The 15,241-nt window shown below is 35.6% G+C and overlaps 1 protein-coding gene across 2 annotated transcripts in view; it reads right to left on the minus strand.

The window, feature by feature from the left end:
* Nucleotides 1-14,670, minus strand: part of LOC115447412 (peptidyl-prolyl cis-trans isomerase D) — a 56,442-nt gene extending 41,772 nt beyond the window's left edge. The window contains exons 1-2 of one of the 2 annotated variants that reach the window (XM_030174442.2): nt 14,379-14,670; nt 5,823-5,960 (exon numbers count right to left, since the gene is read on the minus strand). In XM_030174442.2, coding sequence (XP_030030302.2) covers nt 5,823-5,960; nt 14,379-14,457 — 217 coding nt within the window. In that variant the 5' untranslated portion in view covers nt 14,458-14,670. Of the gene's footprint in view, nt 1-5,822; nt 5,961-7,009; nt 7,031-14,378 lie in introns of those variants that run through there. The other variant, XM_037447727.1, reaches the window with a different exon arrangement.
* Nucleotides 14,671-15,241: the final 571 nt, after the last annotated feature.

A 15,241-nucleotide genomic window follows, 5' to 3' on the forward strand; every position in this document is an offset into this window, starting at 1 on the left:
AAGGTAACCAAAGCCAAATCGCCCCAGCTCCAGGTATTTGTAAATCGATATCTTCGTCAAATCCTAGATATTCACTAGCCTGAGAAAATCCCAAACGACCACCCAAGATTTCTGCTATGAAACTCCGCTCAACCATCAGATAAGGCGCTGTAATTGGAAATGGATTGGCTACACACACCGAAGTGGTGCAGATCATATTCCTAAACAGGCTAAGGAGTGGAATCCCCAAAGAAAGCGTAAGCGTGGCCGTCCTATACAAACCTGGCAACGCACTATTATCGACGAAGAAAAAAGTGCTGGGAAGACTTAGAGCGAAATCAATCAGGCAGCTAAAGATCTTGCGGAATGGAGAGTCTCGGTGAGAGATGCCCTCTGCCCTATTTAGGGGACATAGGACCTGAATGATTATGTTCCAAAGGATGTTGTACTGTTTATGTATTCCTTAGTAATTATGGGTCCACTTCGACATCCGTTAGGTCATCGTTTTAGTTATTTATAAATTTCAAGTGAATAAAAATTTAGAGCAACACTTTAGGTTTTTCGTATCTATGTGAATATTATTAAACGAAAAGAAGTGTGCATATAAGTAGATAAAAGTGATATATATGTAATATGATAAAAAATCAATAATAATATTTTTACTAAGTGACACAATTTTTGTGACATAAATTATTATATCTATTTAGAATAGTTTTTATTCGTTATTCAAAATCGCCTAAGGATATGGGTGACTGGCGTCATGTTTTTTTTGTTATAGCATCATGGACTCTTGTCAAAACAACTAGGAAAGTATTTTTGTTTACAGTATTATTTTTATACTTAGTTATGTATGATAATTGGAGTTTTTTTATTGTAAATATAACGCTACTATAATATTCACGTTAGGTCAGGGGTCCCTATTCCGTATACGGGCGCATATCCGTCTATTTGCAATAACGGGCGTTCTAATCGAAGGATAACTTTGATAGCCGTATACTTATACGTCTAAAAAGAGTAAAAAAATCCCCTATTTACTTATATAGGTTTTTTTTTACTCTTATCTATACAGATATTTTTTTTCAAAAAGTAGTAACCCGGGAAAAACATTTGACTTACCTAACATATCGCGGCCGATTGAACAGATAACAAAAATTAAGACAAACGTAAATAAACCTAAAAGGGAAGCCGGTAGGAATCGAATTGTATGGCTGCTTCGCCACTGCCGTGTTTCATCCGTGGTCAAGTAAATCTTACGGTCTTATTACACCGCATGAGCGCGTAGGGCCTCGCTATGAATTCGCTTATTTATATTTTTAATTATTATTATTATTTATAATTCGCCAGTGTGATAAAACCCTTAACTTAATCTGACCACGGGTGAAAGAACTTGGCCTTAATAACGTTTAATAAGACTGCATAGAATATACTTAAGAGAGCAAAAAACAATCCAAAAAACATGACCATAACACCTTCATCGACTACTGTCTAAAATTACACGTTGGTCATGATTAACTCTTGATTTATGATTATCTTATGCGCGATTATTATTTACGACGGCCCTAGGCAATGTTAGAGCATTTACTGTCATTTAACGCGATGTTTACAAAATACTTACCACATTCAATACATTTTAGTGCATACCGGTTTACCTGAGTTTGACGTATAATCTTACACGTGTTACATTGTGAAGGTTACATTCGGCATCGGTATAATATTCGCATTGTTATGAGTCTAGAAGCGCCAAGGGTAAGAGCAAGGACGTATGTAATGCTGAGATTTGGACGTAACGACGTTGAAAATATATACACATTTGAAGCGTTAGTTTGAATAGCCGGGATTGGTCGGGACGTGTTGATTACCATAGAGTTCCTCGGATGGAGGCAGGAGAGGGTAGCTGATCCTCTCCCTCCACTAACGTATAAGTACTTCTGTGTTTAATTTTTGGGACTGCCGATACGAGAATTTGTTCTGACTCGCCACATCCCGCTCCCGCAATCCAAATTTGGAATTTACCTCAAAAATTGAAAGCTGGCCATCGTGAAACGGCAGCTTGCTCTTACGGACATCAAACAACTCTTTCCCCTTCTCAATATTTTTTCATTCTCTAAAGTCGGAAGCATATCATATCCATGGAATTGAGATGTTACAGTGAACACTAACATTAGGCGAGTTATTTGCTCGTTTGCTGGTACATATTATAATCGAGTTAGAACCTTTCAAATGGAGGAGCGCATTGGAAAATCACACAGTACGTACAACTATGAATAACAAATATTGTAAGTTCCGAGTATTGTTACTGTCTATGGGCATGGCAATAAATCAGAATCACATGCATCAGTTACTTGAACGCACTCGCCACTAGTAACTGCATTAGTCACTATCCAGGTCAATGCGCGCGCAAACTCAAACGTTGTAACCACACGTCAAGCACAATAACAATGCACCGGTAATAACATACGACCTACTAACCTTCAACGGAATGAGATGCAAATATAAACACCTAAAGCGTTCAATAGAATAAAAATCCGCAGTGAATTTTATCGGGAATAATGTTTTTGAAAGCATTGTTTTTCGTTGACAGATTTTTATTGCCTTAGTACACAAACTAACAAGCGGTCGGTCTGATGCTAAACGGCAATCGTGGTCCACCTTCCTTGGACTATAGCAATTATCCCGACATCGGGCCAAGTCATTTACCAAACCAAGCCTAGCGTATCGCAGCACTGCACAATGAAACATTTTTATATAAGCAAAAGAATCTAGTAGGCCACCTGATCCATCTCCACAGGCCGTAAACACAATGCCAGGAAACTAACAGCTGCCTTGCCGGTTTGTTATAACTGATAGGCATTGGAGGAAAGGAGTAGGTAGTTTGGGCCTTGAGAAATTCTACCCACCATACGAAACAGGAAGATGGCATTTTATGTTTGTGCTCTGTGAGACAGTAGTAAAGCCGGCGTAATTATGTCGACTGGCGAGGCTAATCTCTCGTCAAGCGATAATATAGACACTTACCTAACCATCAGGTGCGCCATTACTGAACCCGCACGTCCATGCTGCAGGCAACATATTTACACCAGTGGCGAAACGTCCATACAACCTGATTCCTATAGTCTTCACACCGAATACACGCCCCTGCACGGGGGAACATTAGGACGCGACTCTAGGCACATAGTGTAACGTGTATACCTCTTGGTTGCCAAATACACATTGAGGCATATAAGGGTTCGCGAACATCTCCCCTCCCTCTCCCTTCCAACCATCCTAACAAACTCCTACTCTTTCCTCTTCTCTTCATTCTCTCTATCCCCTCCCTTCTTCCTCCCGGGCCCCGTAACCCAATAGCTGCCGTTTGCCAGCGTACCGTCCGCTGGCACCCTCAGTGATAGTGGTAGGGCCCACCAAATCTTCATTGGGACTGCCGTGGTTGATAAACCGGGGGATCGTTTGTACACCGTTAGAAGCGTACCCTCGGTGATAACCGCGGCAGTTCCCAAATACAAAAAAAAAACCCGATTCCTACCGGCTTCCCTTTTAGATTTATTTACGTTTGTCTTAATTTTTATTTTCTATTAAATCTGCCGCGATATGTTAGGTAAGGCAAATTTACCTCGGGTGGCTCTGACTACATTAGAACTATAATTGCAGTTAAGTGCAAATACATTTTCGAACGAGAGACTACCGTTGAAGAAGCCAATATTATACCGAGCTGTCTTTTTAGATAAAAAACCGGCTGCTCCTGATTATAATCTTATTGATTAAATCGTTTTTACCCACAAAGTGCACTGAACTTGTTACATTATATATTATAACTCAAACCAATTATAAAATTCAAACACCGCTCGATCAAATTTGCATAATGAGATCGAGTCAAATAATTATATTTTAATAATTTATTCATCATTTCATTATTCTAAAGATGAGTGCATAGTGCATATTTGTGCTTAAAGTACATAAAAAATTGTTTATTGTATAGTTTTTTTACAATTATTATGTACTACTGAATCCGCACTACGATTATAAAAAAAATAAAAATTATCAGTAATAGCAATTTGTAGTACAACTCTCATTGCTACGTATGCACGTAGACTATGCAGTTTGGAATAAGGACATTAGAGATATTCGATTTTTTTTAAATAATTCGTCTAGAATGTAAACAAACTCAATTTTACCTTATTTAATTTTTTTTAGATATTTGTTACAACTTAGAAATAAACGCAGAAACAGTTGAATGTTTAGATGAAATTTGGCAAACGAATGGACCATGTCCTTGATAACACATAGGCTTATATCCCGGTAATTTACTTTTGTGGATTTCTTATTTTATCTACTTTTTAAAAAGATGGCGCAGGAGTCATCTAGCTGGTATTATTGATCGCTACATTTATTTAGGAAACTTTTGTAATAAGAAAGGCTTTTCACGCGTGCGAAGGCGCGATCAACTCCTGCTATTTAATACGCAGGCTGTATTACTGTATTACATCAAATGCAATCTTAATCCATTTGTATTTAAACTCTTTCTATTACAAATGGCCCTTGTACAATGAAATTTAGATAAAACTCGAATAAAATTACACAATAAATATCAGTGTGGTTTCAATTTCGTAAAATTTTAATAAACACAAATAAATACACTTCGTACTATTGGCACGAATACAGAGTCATTTTGACATCGCGTTACTAAATGAAACCACATACTCATCTACTTAGAAATAGCACTTTATAATAAGTTACTTGAACCGTAGATGTAAAATAAAAAGAGTGTAAGTTTCGAACAAAACAAATATTTAAAAAAAAAAAAAAAAATTATGCGCCCTAATGCCACTACTACCACTCTAAGAGTGTTCGTCGCAGCGGCAACAACATACTTTCAGTCAGAAATACACTCACGCACACGCCATATTCGTATTAAACTACAAAATAATCGAAAAATCAGAAAACTAAAAGCAGGATTTTTAGTGAATATATTCGTTATTAATGGATGATTCTGGCACGATATCAGCAAAGGTGAACACGAGTATGTGGTTTCATTTGGTAAGCAATGTCAAAATGATCCTCTATAGCTGCTTCGTTTTGAAATTCAGAACTGTATTCCTGCAACGAAACACGCCTTTACACATTGCTGTAGGTGTACTACTATAATACGCGTATCTATCATCAACCGGTAAGAAAAACGTTGTTTTTTCATGCAATTAGCTACGATGCAATAAATACATCAAGCCGAATTTGCATCGAAAACCTTTTAATATGAAGATTAATTGAATTTGTTCGGTACAAAAAAGCAAACTTACATTTATTTATTAAAATTACGAGGTGGATACGATAATTTGCGTCTTGTCATAAATTGGTACAGGGGGATTCAAATTTCAAACCTTAGAATGCGACAGGGAAAAGAAACTCCCTGTATCTATGATTTTTTTGGTATGGTGAGTTTTATTTGCAGAAGAACCACTTAACCTAAGATATCCCAACTCTCAAGTACCCGTTTGCCCACTTATGCTATAAAGTAAAATTTATACTTTATCATAAGATACAGTAAAGTCACTTTACCGTGGCGGTATTAGAAAAAGATGCCTGTACTACATGTAATCTAGTTTCTCGTCGGCATAATCTATACTTATAAAGGTGGAAGTAACTCTGTTCTGTTACGCCTAGACAGCTGAACTACTGAACCGATTTCAATTAAATTTGGTATGGAGATAGTTTGATTGAGGAAGGACATTGGCGACTTTTTATGCTGCGAAAATATAAAGCGGGACTTGTATGCCGAAAAACTATACCCGCGAGTGAAACGCGAGCAAAAGCGGGTAAGCTTTAATAAAAATGCTAGTTGTAATACCAACCTCTGTGGAACCTGGAGCCCTTGTAGTGCAGCCGCGTGCCGTTGTGGTTGACGCCTCTCTCGCCGGTGCACAACGACCTGAAGTTCTCCGCTGTGAGTGGCACCACGTCGCTCCTCAGCTCTATTACTAGACGACCGGCTGTAACAAGACAGCATGTTAATACTCCATCGATTTACCTTATAAGAATTTGCTCGAAGGCAAGAAAACCGAAAAACCTTTAGAAACTATTTTTGCTTTTGCAGATAGTTTGATAAATAAGTCCAGAGTCGGCCGCCTGTTTATCTCCTGAACCTAAAATCTCCGATGCCTGAAGCCGGAAGGGGGTAAAAGTGAAATAGTTAGTAACAGTAAATGGGTGTCCCGTATTCATTTCCTCTGAACAGATTGATATATTTATGCTGCTGCGATGTGCTAGTTCTACGGCGTTCCGACTCAGAGAGTAATATCAATACAATTGCAGCGCATTAAAAAAATATGGATGTATTAGAGAAACCTATACAGGGTCTATGTCACTCCCTCAGACACACGCTCAGTTCATTACACCGTACAGATTTGTCTAAGGAAGTAAGAACAAGTTCAAGAAAAAAATATTTAAAAACATAAATACATAATTATTGTTCCAGTTGAATGACGAGACGAGCATACCGCTCGTAGAATATTAATCGTATGAATCTTAAACGATCCAATCGCCTATAAACAGTAGCATTACCATACATAGCATAGAATTACAAAATACTGCGGGGCACTCCGCTACGCTTGTCACCCTGAGACAATTCATTAAAGATCATATGAGATACAACCCAATTTCACCCTAAAGTATGATATCAGCTGAGACGCTGTCAAAGTAAAGCTAGCACCTTAAGGTCGTCGGTATTAAATAAACAGATATCAACAACATCTCAAATTATATCTTAAGTCGCAATATATGACGTATTTTGACAGCCGAGTTTTGTTTATGAAACAATGTCAACTCAGCTGAGATGAAGCTCTTAAATGTCAACTTAAACTTTGTTTATTAAATAGTTGAATACATCAAATGCCTACTTGAGATCCTACTCAATAGTGAGATTCATAATGGTGCCCTACTCAAAATGTCCAGTAACACTGGCTCCAATACTTTCAGTACAAGGCTCGCGGTTATTATGACGACAATTATGATCACAAACTTGACAAATGAACAAAATTACCCGCGTTTTAAAGCTGTACTACTGCTTGCAACGCGACTGCATCGCACCTGATAATGTGTTAAAAAAAACGCGTTATCAGCAACTGTCTGGAGATTGCAACGACCGCTACAACTGCGCTAATTCTTTTGAAAGTCGTTCAGATAAGAAAGTACTTGACTGTGACTAAAATAAATAACGATATGAGCATACTTGTTACGTGTAGTTTAACTGTACTAATGTGGTAAAGGCTTTTTTAAATCTTTGCTGGTGGTAGAATATTCATATCCGCCCGGATAGCGACTAACGTACACAGGATGTAAAACCGGCCGTAGTGGCCTACGTAAGTGTGTCGCGTCCCAGGATCAGCCTGTGTATATCCCGTTCCATCAAGCCGGCATAATAATTGCGTCTGTTGAGGAATCATCTCTCGTAAGTCAACATTCTATTGGATCCCACTCCACTTACCATCAGGGGCAGTAGGGTCATTGAAATGTATTTACCTTACCTACTTCCTCGTACGAAGCCCTCGGTTTGCAAACCCGTCTCGTATTTTTCCTTTTTTTTTGTTGTTTTCGGTTAGAAACTGACGCGGTGAAAACCGTGAGCATAGCTAGTATGTGCATAATTACAATGTGAAGTTTGTTATTTTTTGCGTAACAAAGACTGAACCGAATTCGTTGCAAGTTTCATTACGACGTTTTGGAAGAGAAGAAACTAAAAGGTATTTACAGCAATTTGCTATCGCAATATAATCGACGTCAAGCCAATCATCTAATACATATACCTATGTATAAATTCGATATAATTTATAATGACCTATGCTCAGTTTAAAACGAGTTTGCGAAGCGCTCGAAATGCAACTGTACCTAGATCTATACATATTAAAAAACAGAGTCCCCCTTACTGTCTGTATGTTATCGATTGTCACAAAATCTACTGAACAGATTTTTATGAAAATTAGTATAGAGATAATTTAAGACCCTGGGAAGGTTATAGGCTACTTTCGGGACTTTTATTCCGGAAAATTCTTTCACGCAGGCGAAACCGCGGGCACAAGCTAGTATACATATGAGATGCACCAAAGAAGTCTTTAACCCTAAAAAGCCTCGTGTAACACCTTAGGTAACTATATAAAAAAACGTCACACTTGCAAATAAACTTGTTTACCTGCCTGCTTGCATATGAGGAAAATAAATTATTATTTGCTGTACTTTTCAACTGACTTGCATACAGTGCAAACAGACGGTTGTGTGTATTTTATGATTACAAATTTTGTGAATATAGATAGATATGCAGTTAAAGGGAAATGGAATGGAAACTACGATAAGAATTATATCTCAAAATATGAATATTAACGCTGCTGTTCATCTGAATGCTGTCTAAGTTATAGAACCACGCTGTCTACATAAACGGCCCGATTCAATATTAATATTATGTCAAACAAGGGATTGATAGGAGCAGTTTTAACTTGTAAAGTTGTTTTAACTTGTAACCTAGGGCTCACGACTTGATAGGGCCTCGAAATGCCGTAAACCAGAGAAAATAAAAACATTATAACATTACAATTAGGCATATCAATATGGATATTTTATTATACTAGCACAGCAGTGTCTATACTGCACCTGATGTTAAATGAAAACAATTAAATTACCAAACGACCTAAAAGATATACAAACATTTGCATTTTTTGAAGAGATACCTAAAACACCACATTAAAGTTCTCTAGACATTAATTATATTGATATAAAATAACTACTGAAATTAATCTCAAAAACAGCACCTAACTACATTATCAACTATGTATTTTTGTATTGAGGACATTCCAAATTGTAATCAATAGCAATCGCAATGTCTATCACTGTACGATACGTAATGAAAACCCCGCTTGTATCACTACCCCACAATTTATTTGTTTTAATCTATACTATTATATAAAGCTGAAGAGTTTGTTTGTTTGAACGCGCTAAGCTCAGGAACTACCGGTTCAAACTGAAAAATCTTTTTGTTATGGATAGCCCTTTGTTCGTGGAGTACTATAGGCTATATATTATCACGCTATGACCAATAGGAGCGGAACGGTAATAGCTAATCTCAGGAACTACCGGTTAGAACTGAAAAATTATTTTTGTGTTGGATAGCCCTTTGTTCGTAGAGTGCTATAGGCTATATATCACCACGCTATGACCAATGAGAGCGGAGCAGTTATGAAAAAAAATGCAAAAACGGGGAATAATTTATTACTTTTGAGAGCTTCCGTTACATGCGCTGCGCAAACTAAAGTTAAGCAACCATTATGTATGGCGGAATTGTTCCTCTATTATGTTTCTAACACCATATTATCAAAACAAAGATTCCCGCCATATTCTGCTTGTCTGAACACGATAAACTCAAAAACGAATTTCGACGAAGTCTGGTATGAAGATAGTTTGAAACCCTGGGAAGGACATAAGCTACATTCTATGCCTGGAAAATATAAAGCGGAACTCTTATCTCGAATGACTTTCACGCGGCCGAAGCCGCGAGCAAAAGCTAGTTTTACATATCTGGTATAATAATAGGAAGACACTAACAGTTGGTAACGCTTTCGAATTGAAAAGATGCCATCAGCGTAGGAAATGTTCTATTAAACAGCTGTGTTAATGTTTTGTGCGGATATGAGACATTGTAATGAAGAAAGTAAGTCGCTTTGTCATAAACTTTACGACTGCTCATAAACAGTGGGACACTACACAAATCGTTGGAATAGGTGGTGTAGTTGCATTGCGGTATGACTGCAGTCCTGAGATCCGGGTTAGATACCCGCATTGAGAAAAGTGATATTGGGATTTTCCACTCAATATCAGCCCGTAGTCTGGAACATCATGGGACGGAATACCACGGCGGAAAGTGGGTGCACTTGTTGATGCTCTACCTTTCGGAGATATATGGCATGAGTGTGTGTGTACTGCACTTAACCATTTTCGTTGGTTTTGCTGTATTGAAAGAATGCATTTTTATTTTTAATGAAGTATTTATATTTCATCATATTAGGTAGATATTTGTTTAAATTTTATATTTGTATCCCCTAAATGATACACAACGCTCGTGTCCTTAAGACTTATCATATTAAGTCTCATAATATTCTACAATTACACCGGAATATGATCAATACCACATCCTAGTAAAGGTAGGTACTTATAACCACTTTGCAAAGGCAGAAATACACGTTTATCGTCCAATGTAAGTATTATTTTGTTGCTAACGAAACAAGTTGTATGCATAGTGTTTAATTACAAGTACACTTGTTTACATTGTACGATATAGGTGCGATGCGTTCGCGCCGAGAAAATAGTTTGCGAATAACATATGCGCCTTCTTCATTAGCCTTTCGAAATCAGCGCCTAGAGAGCAAATTTAACAAAATAAAAAGGTGGCATCGCCAAGGGAAATATTGTAAAAGCTAGAGGTTCTAAAACTCGAATGAATTCACCAATTCCATTCCTAATATTCCGTACGCACAATTACGCTCTGCTCTATGTTATTGTTAAAGCGGGAGAGGTGTGGCGGAGGAACATGTGCTCTCGACTTTACCTACAATTCATACTTTTCTCATTCTCCATATAAACTTGCCCCCCCCAGGCCATCGGCAGGCGACGCTCTTGAAAGGTGGTATTCCCTATAAGAGATACATTGTATAATTCTACCGCTAAGCTGGAGTATGCAATCCTGAACTTTCTGTCCTGAACGAAACTGCGTGTATAATATCTGGAGTACTAAAAAATATTGTCTTATCCCTGACTTAATAAAAAATTGGCGAATATTCCGTGCACGAATCTGACTATGGATTGTAAGTAACGAATACACCCGAATAAGCTGTTTACTCATTCGTGTTCGTGACCATTTGTCAGTATTCGGCAATAGGGGACCGGACTCATGTTTGTTCTTTATTATTATCAAATATTTACGTTATATAAATTATAACACAGAAAGAATTATTTAAATCCGTTAAAAAATCAACAAGTTATAAGTCTTTTAATTTCGGTGGAAGAGGTAATTAACAAGAAACAGAAAAGAGGCGCAATACCCACGTGTGACGTCATTAGGCATTACGACGCGTGCGAAAGAAAGAGATGAAGCGATATCCCCACTTCGCGCCCACTTCAGCACATAGTAATATTTGAAATATGAATTACTGTCTCATTTTTTAACCAATTTTAATGCAGTTTTCGCAGTAGGGTTTCTTTTTCGTATTATTAACCATTTCATATAGAATAATGTACAAAATCGAACACAGGCCGGTCCCCTATTATTTAAATCAAGGGTTAGGGTGACTATAGGCGAGCGCATTTCAATACCATGTAGCAATTGGTAATTACGAATTCTAGAATGTTGCTACTTATTTTTCCTGGTGGTAGGCCTCTCATATGTAAGTCCGCCTGGATAGGTACCATCGCATTGTTTATTTCTGCCGCCAAGCAGCAATGTGTAGTCACTGTTATGTTTCGGTTTGAAGGACATTGTGGCCAGTGTTACTACTGGACATAAGAATAAACATCTCATGTCTCAGGATGGCGAGTACAGTGGAATACCAAACAATGCTTTGTTATTCAAGGTGTTGGATAGAGTTTCTACTGTTTTTCGCGGTCGTATTGCTTATCATTAGGCGAACGACAAGCTCGTCTCGTCATTCAAAGCCATAATAAAACAAATAACAATCATGTAGGTTTGCTTGTTCCGGGATGCAGTTGTATTTAAGAAAATAACTGTTCAATAAGTTAAACTATAAACGAAATTCGACGTAAACTAAATCATACTTCGTTTGTGGCGGTGTCGTATCTAATAATCTCGCTTGTATTATGCAAATATAATATCTATAATAAATTTTATCTTTATTTTCTATGTTATGTTTTATGAAATGGCTCCTAATATTGTGAAAATATTAGTTTAAAGTTAAATTATGGACTGCATAACCATATTTTATAGTCTATATTTTATCCCGGAAAGGTACACAGTGGCACTTTCACGGTAGAGGCTTTAGGGTAGGGCCAACCGGTCAACTACCTGGAGTTTTGAGCTATTTTGGACCTCGCGCAACGCACTAGCCGAGACCTTTTTTTGCTCCCGCCGCACCCGGGTCTGTCATTGTGGGAAAGGTCCTTCACGCAACCAGCGGCGCTAGCAACAAGTTTTAATTCAGGTGAAATATTATACGTACAGTATAGTCAAAACATAATGTCGACAAATGTGAGACTAGGTTGAAACTATTAACTATCTCTCTAAAGTCCTAGGCCCACTGGCACGCGTTAAAAAAATTCGGGCGCGCCAATAATGATTGAGATAATTATGAAATAAGTAATGAATACTACGATTTATAATGTGAAATATTGTATAGTTGCGAGCTGAAATATAGTCGCCGAAAAACCGTACCTCGATGGCAAGTGACAAACACATAATTATTTCTTTCTTAAATAATGCCATGTTAAACAATAATGTTTCGCAATTTCTTCTCTAAACAATGGATAGAATTTGTTTGGCTCGAATAAATCAATTTAAATCTTCTGAATCCGGGATCGCTTGGACAATTTTGTTATGAATTTTCTATTATATTTATAATGGTATCTACCTAGTATGTCAAAAAATATACTTACAATAAATTATACTACTTGTCTTCTACTATACAAAATTCTAATTTTCCAGAATATAAGTAAGCTAAGTTAGTCTACAATATAGTATATCTATGTGCCAATTTTTTCTAATAAATACATAATCATCTTTATAATCCATTTACAATATAATTAGTAGAAATAAACAATGCCATCAAATTCCTTAATCTAAATTGAAAATTTAAAAATCTATAGCTCATGATACAACACCCACAATTTCCTGCATTATCCACTCCAGATTGGGTCATAATAATTGATACACAAACCCAAACTAATAAAATAGGCAATCCTACATTTTAAAATTTAAATAAGTGGTTTTGTTGAATATTTATACATTATTTATTGATTTATAAATTTAATATGTAAATATTCATCTTAGTTCTCGATGTAGTAGCCAATCAGTCATACTATTTTACACATGTTTAAAACTTGTATGTTGTATATTAGATTGTGTACAAATATAATGTGTTTTCATTTATTGGTAGAATTTAAAGGACTGTGTGCCTGAAGTAATTTGCCCTAGCTTAGTATAACAATAGAAGATTGATAAAAAAACATTTATGCTTCCATATTGTGGACTTCATATGTGAAATTTCATAACACCACTTAACTCAATTATTTAAACTGCATATTGTTAAAAAATCATGTATATTTAAAGGATTAAAATTCACCAACATTTTTGATAATTATGAACTATATTTATATCTCTTAAAGGGTTTGAAATTAAATTTAGGACTAAATATTTTTTAAGTTATTGAGAGTGGCTGTATTTTCTGTCCTATCTAATATTATATAAGATCATTGATATGTATTAACAATGTCCATATCTCCTAAAGGGTTTGAAATTCAATTTAGAACTAAATATTTTTTTAATTATTGTGAGTGGCTGCAATTCCTTTCTGCTCTATCTAATATTGTGTGGGCCTATTCTCAGATAATTCCTGTGTTTTGTAAGCAATAAACATCTTTATTCTGATAATCCCCATTTTCTGTAAGGAATTTGGCCCTTATCAAAAGTAATGAAAACTAATTTTACTATTTAAAAATATTATTAGGTAATATCATGTATTATTTTTAAATATTATCTTGTTTATTGTAAATTTGTGTCATATCAAAATAACTAAATAAAACAACAATAAAAACAATGAGAAGAAATAGTTAACACAAATATGAATGCCTTTTTAATAAATTGGTTTTGAATACTTATAATTAAAAAGGTGGACAGATATTTGTATTCATTTAATTACGAATTTATTCAATATTAACAATTAGGTTTTATCATAAAGTAGATTTGATACAGGATATTTAAAATATTAGCTTGTGACTCTAACAAGATTCCCTAAAGTGATTATTATATTCAATGATGAAACATATTTTTAAGGATAAAAATACAGTAAAATTTGCAAAACGATTAAATAAAATTACAAAAATTAAGTATTACGAACATTTAAAAAAATAAATCATGAAATTAAGAATATTGTTAACCAAATTATTAGACTACATCTTCATATTGTTTTTTAAAATAGTACATTTTATAACCACTTTTAAATGTCACTTATAAAAATAGTTACTTTAGACTAAATGTAAATAACAATAAGTGTATGCACCGAGTTTTATACAATTTTATTACCTCGTTCACCTTACAACCTTCAAAAGCTTTATATTTATATTTTTTGTATAAAAAATGATGCATTCTTTATTTTTCCCGCATATTCTTGTCACTAAGAAATAAAACAAAATTGCCATACCTTGCTCCCCATCGATAGATATATCCAGATAAACAATAGGATTTCTTTGTGCACGGGCGATCTTATTCAATTCAGTCATTATGGAATGCAGCTACATATATATTGACACAGCACACGGTAAAATGTTACATAATTATTTTAATAAACACTAATCACATAAGCAAATCGATAGTATTAACCATATAATTGAATTTAAACCGAGACAATTTATTAGACAAATATTACAAACTGAGCCAAACGGAACAACTAAGGTGTTACCAACTCAAGAAATCTGTCAATTCTGATTTATGTGATCTGACCAGGGCTACCAACTCCCAAAAATATTTATCCCTAACGATAAGAAAAAAAATCTTAAAATCGCAGACGTCTTTTCTTTCTTACTTTTCTAAAATATATTTGAGTATAAAAAATATAATTGTAGCTGATGGTAAGCATGTCATGAGTGTTACAGCATTTCAAAACAAACAAGAAACCAGATATGTCCAGTTTTAATCACATTGTCAGAGAAATAGTCACAACAGAGTGTAATAGGGGACCGGACAAATTTTCAGAAGGTGTTTTAAATTGATCATTGTGGATATAAATAGCCAAGAAAAATAGTATTTTGCACAAATAAAGCTTAAAAAGTACATAAAACCATGCCTAAATGTTAAATAGCTATAATTCCCGCGCAAACGCTACATTATGTCATTTCGTCTCGTGTGACGTCATACGTGGATAAAGCAACTTGACAAGTCTTGTCATTTGAACAGTGATTCAATAATGCCAGATTAGGAATATTTACCCTAGATTTAGGGTAAAACTGAATCAGCAGGGTATTTTTATGGTTATTTTTGGGGTAATTCTACGAGTTAAGGTATTAA

The sequence above is a fragment of the Manduca sexta genome, chromosome 7, assembly GCF_014839805.1.
Source record: "Manduca sexta isolate Smith_Timp_Sample1 chromosome 7, JHU_Msex_v1.0, whole genome shotgun sequence".
Lineage (NCBI taxonomy): Eukaryota > Metazoa > Arthropoda > Insecta > Lepidoptera > Sphingidae > Manduca > Manduca sexta.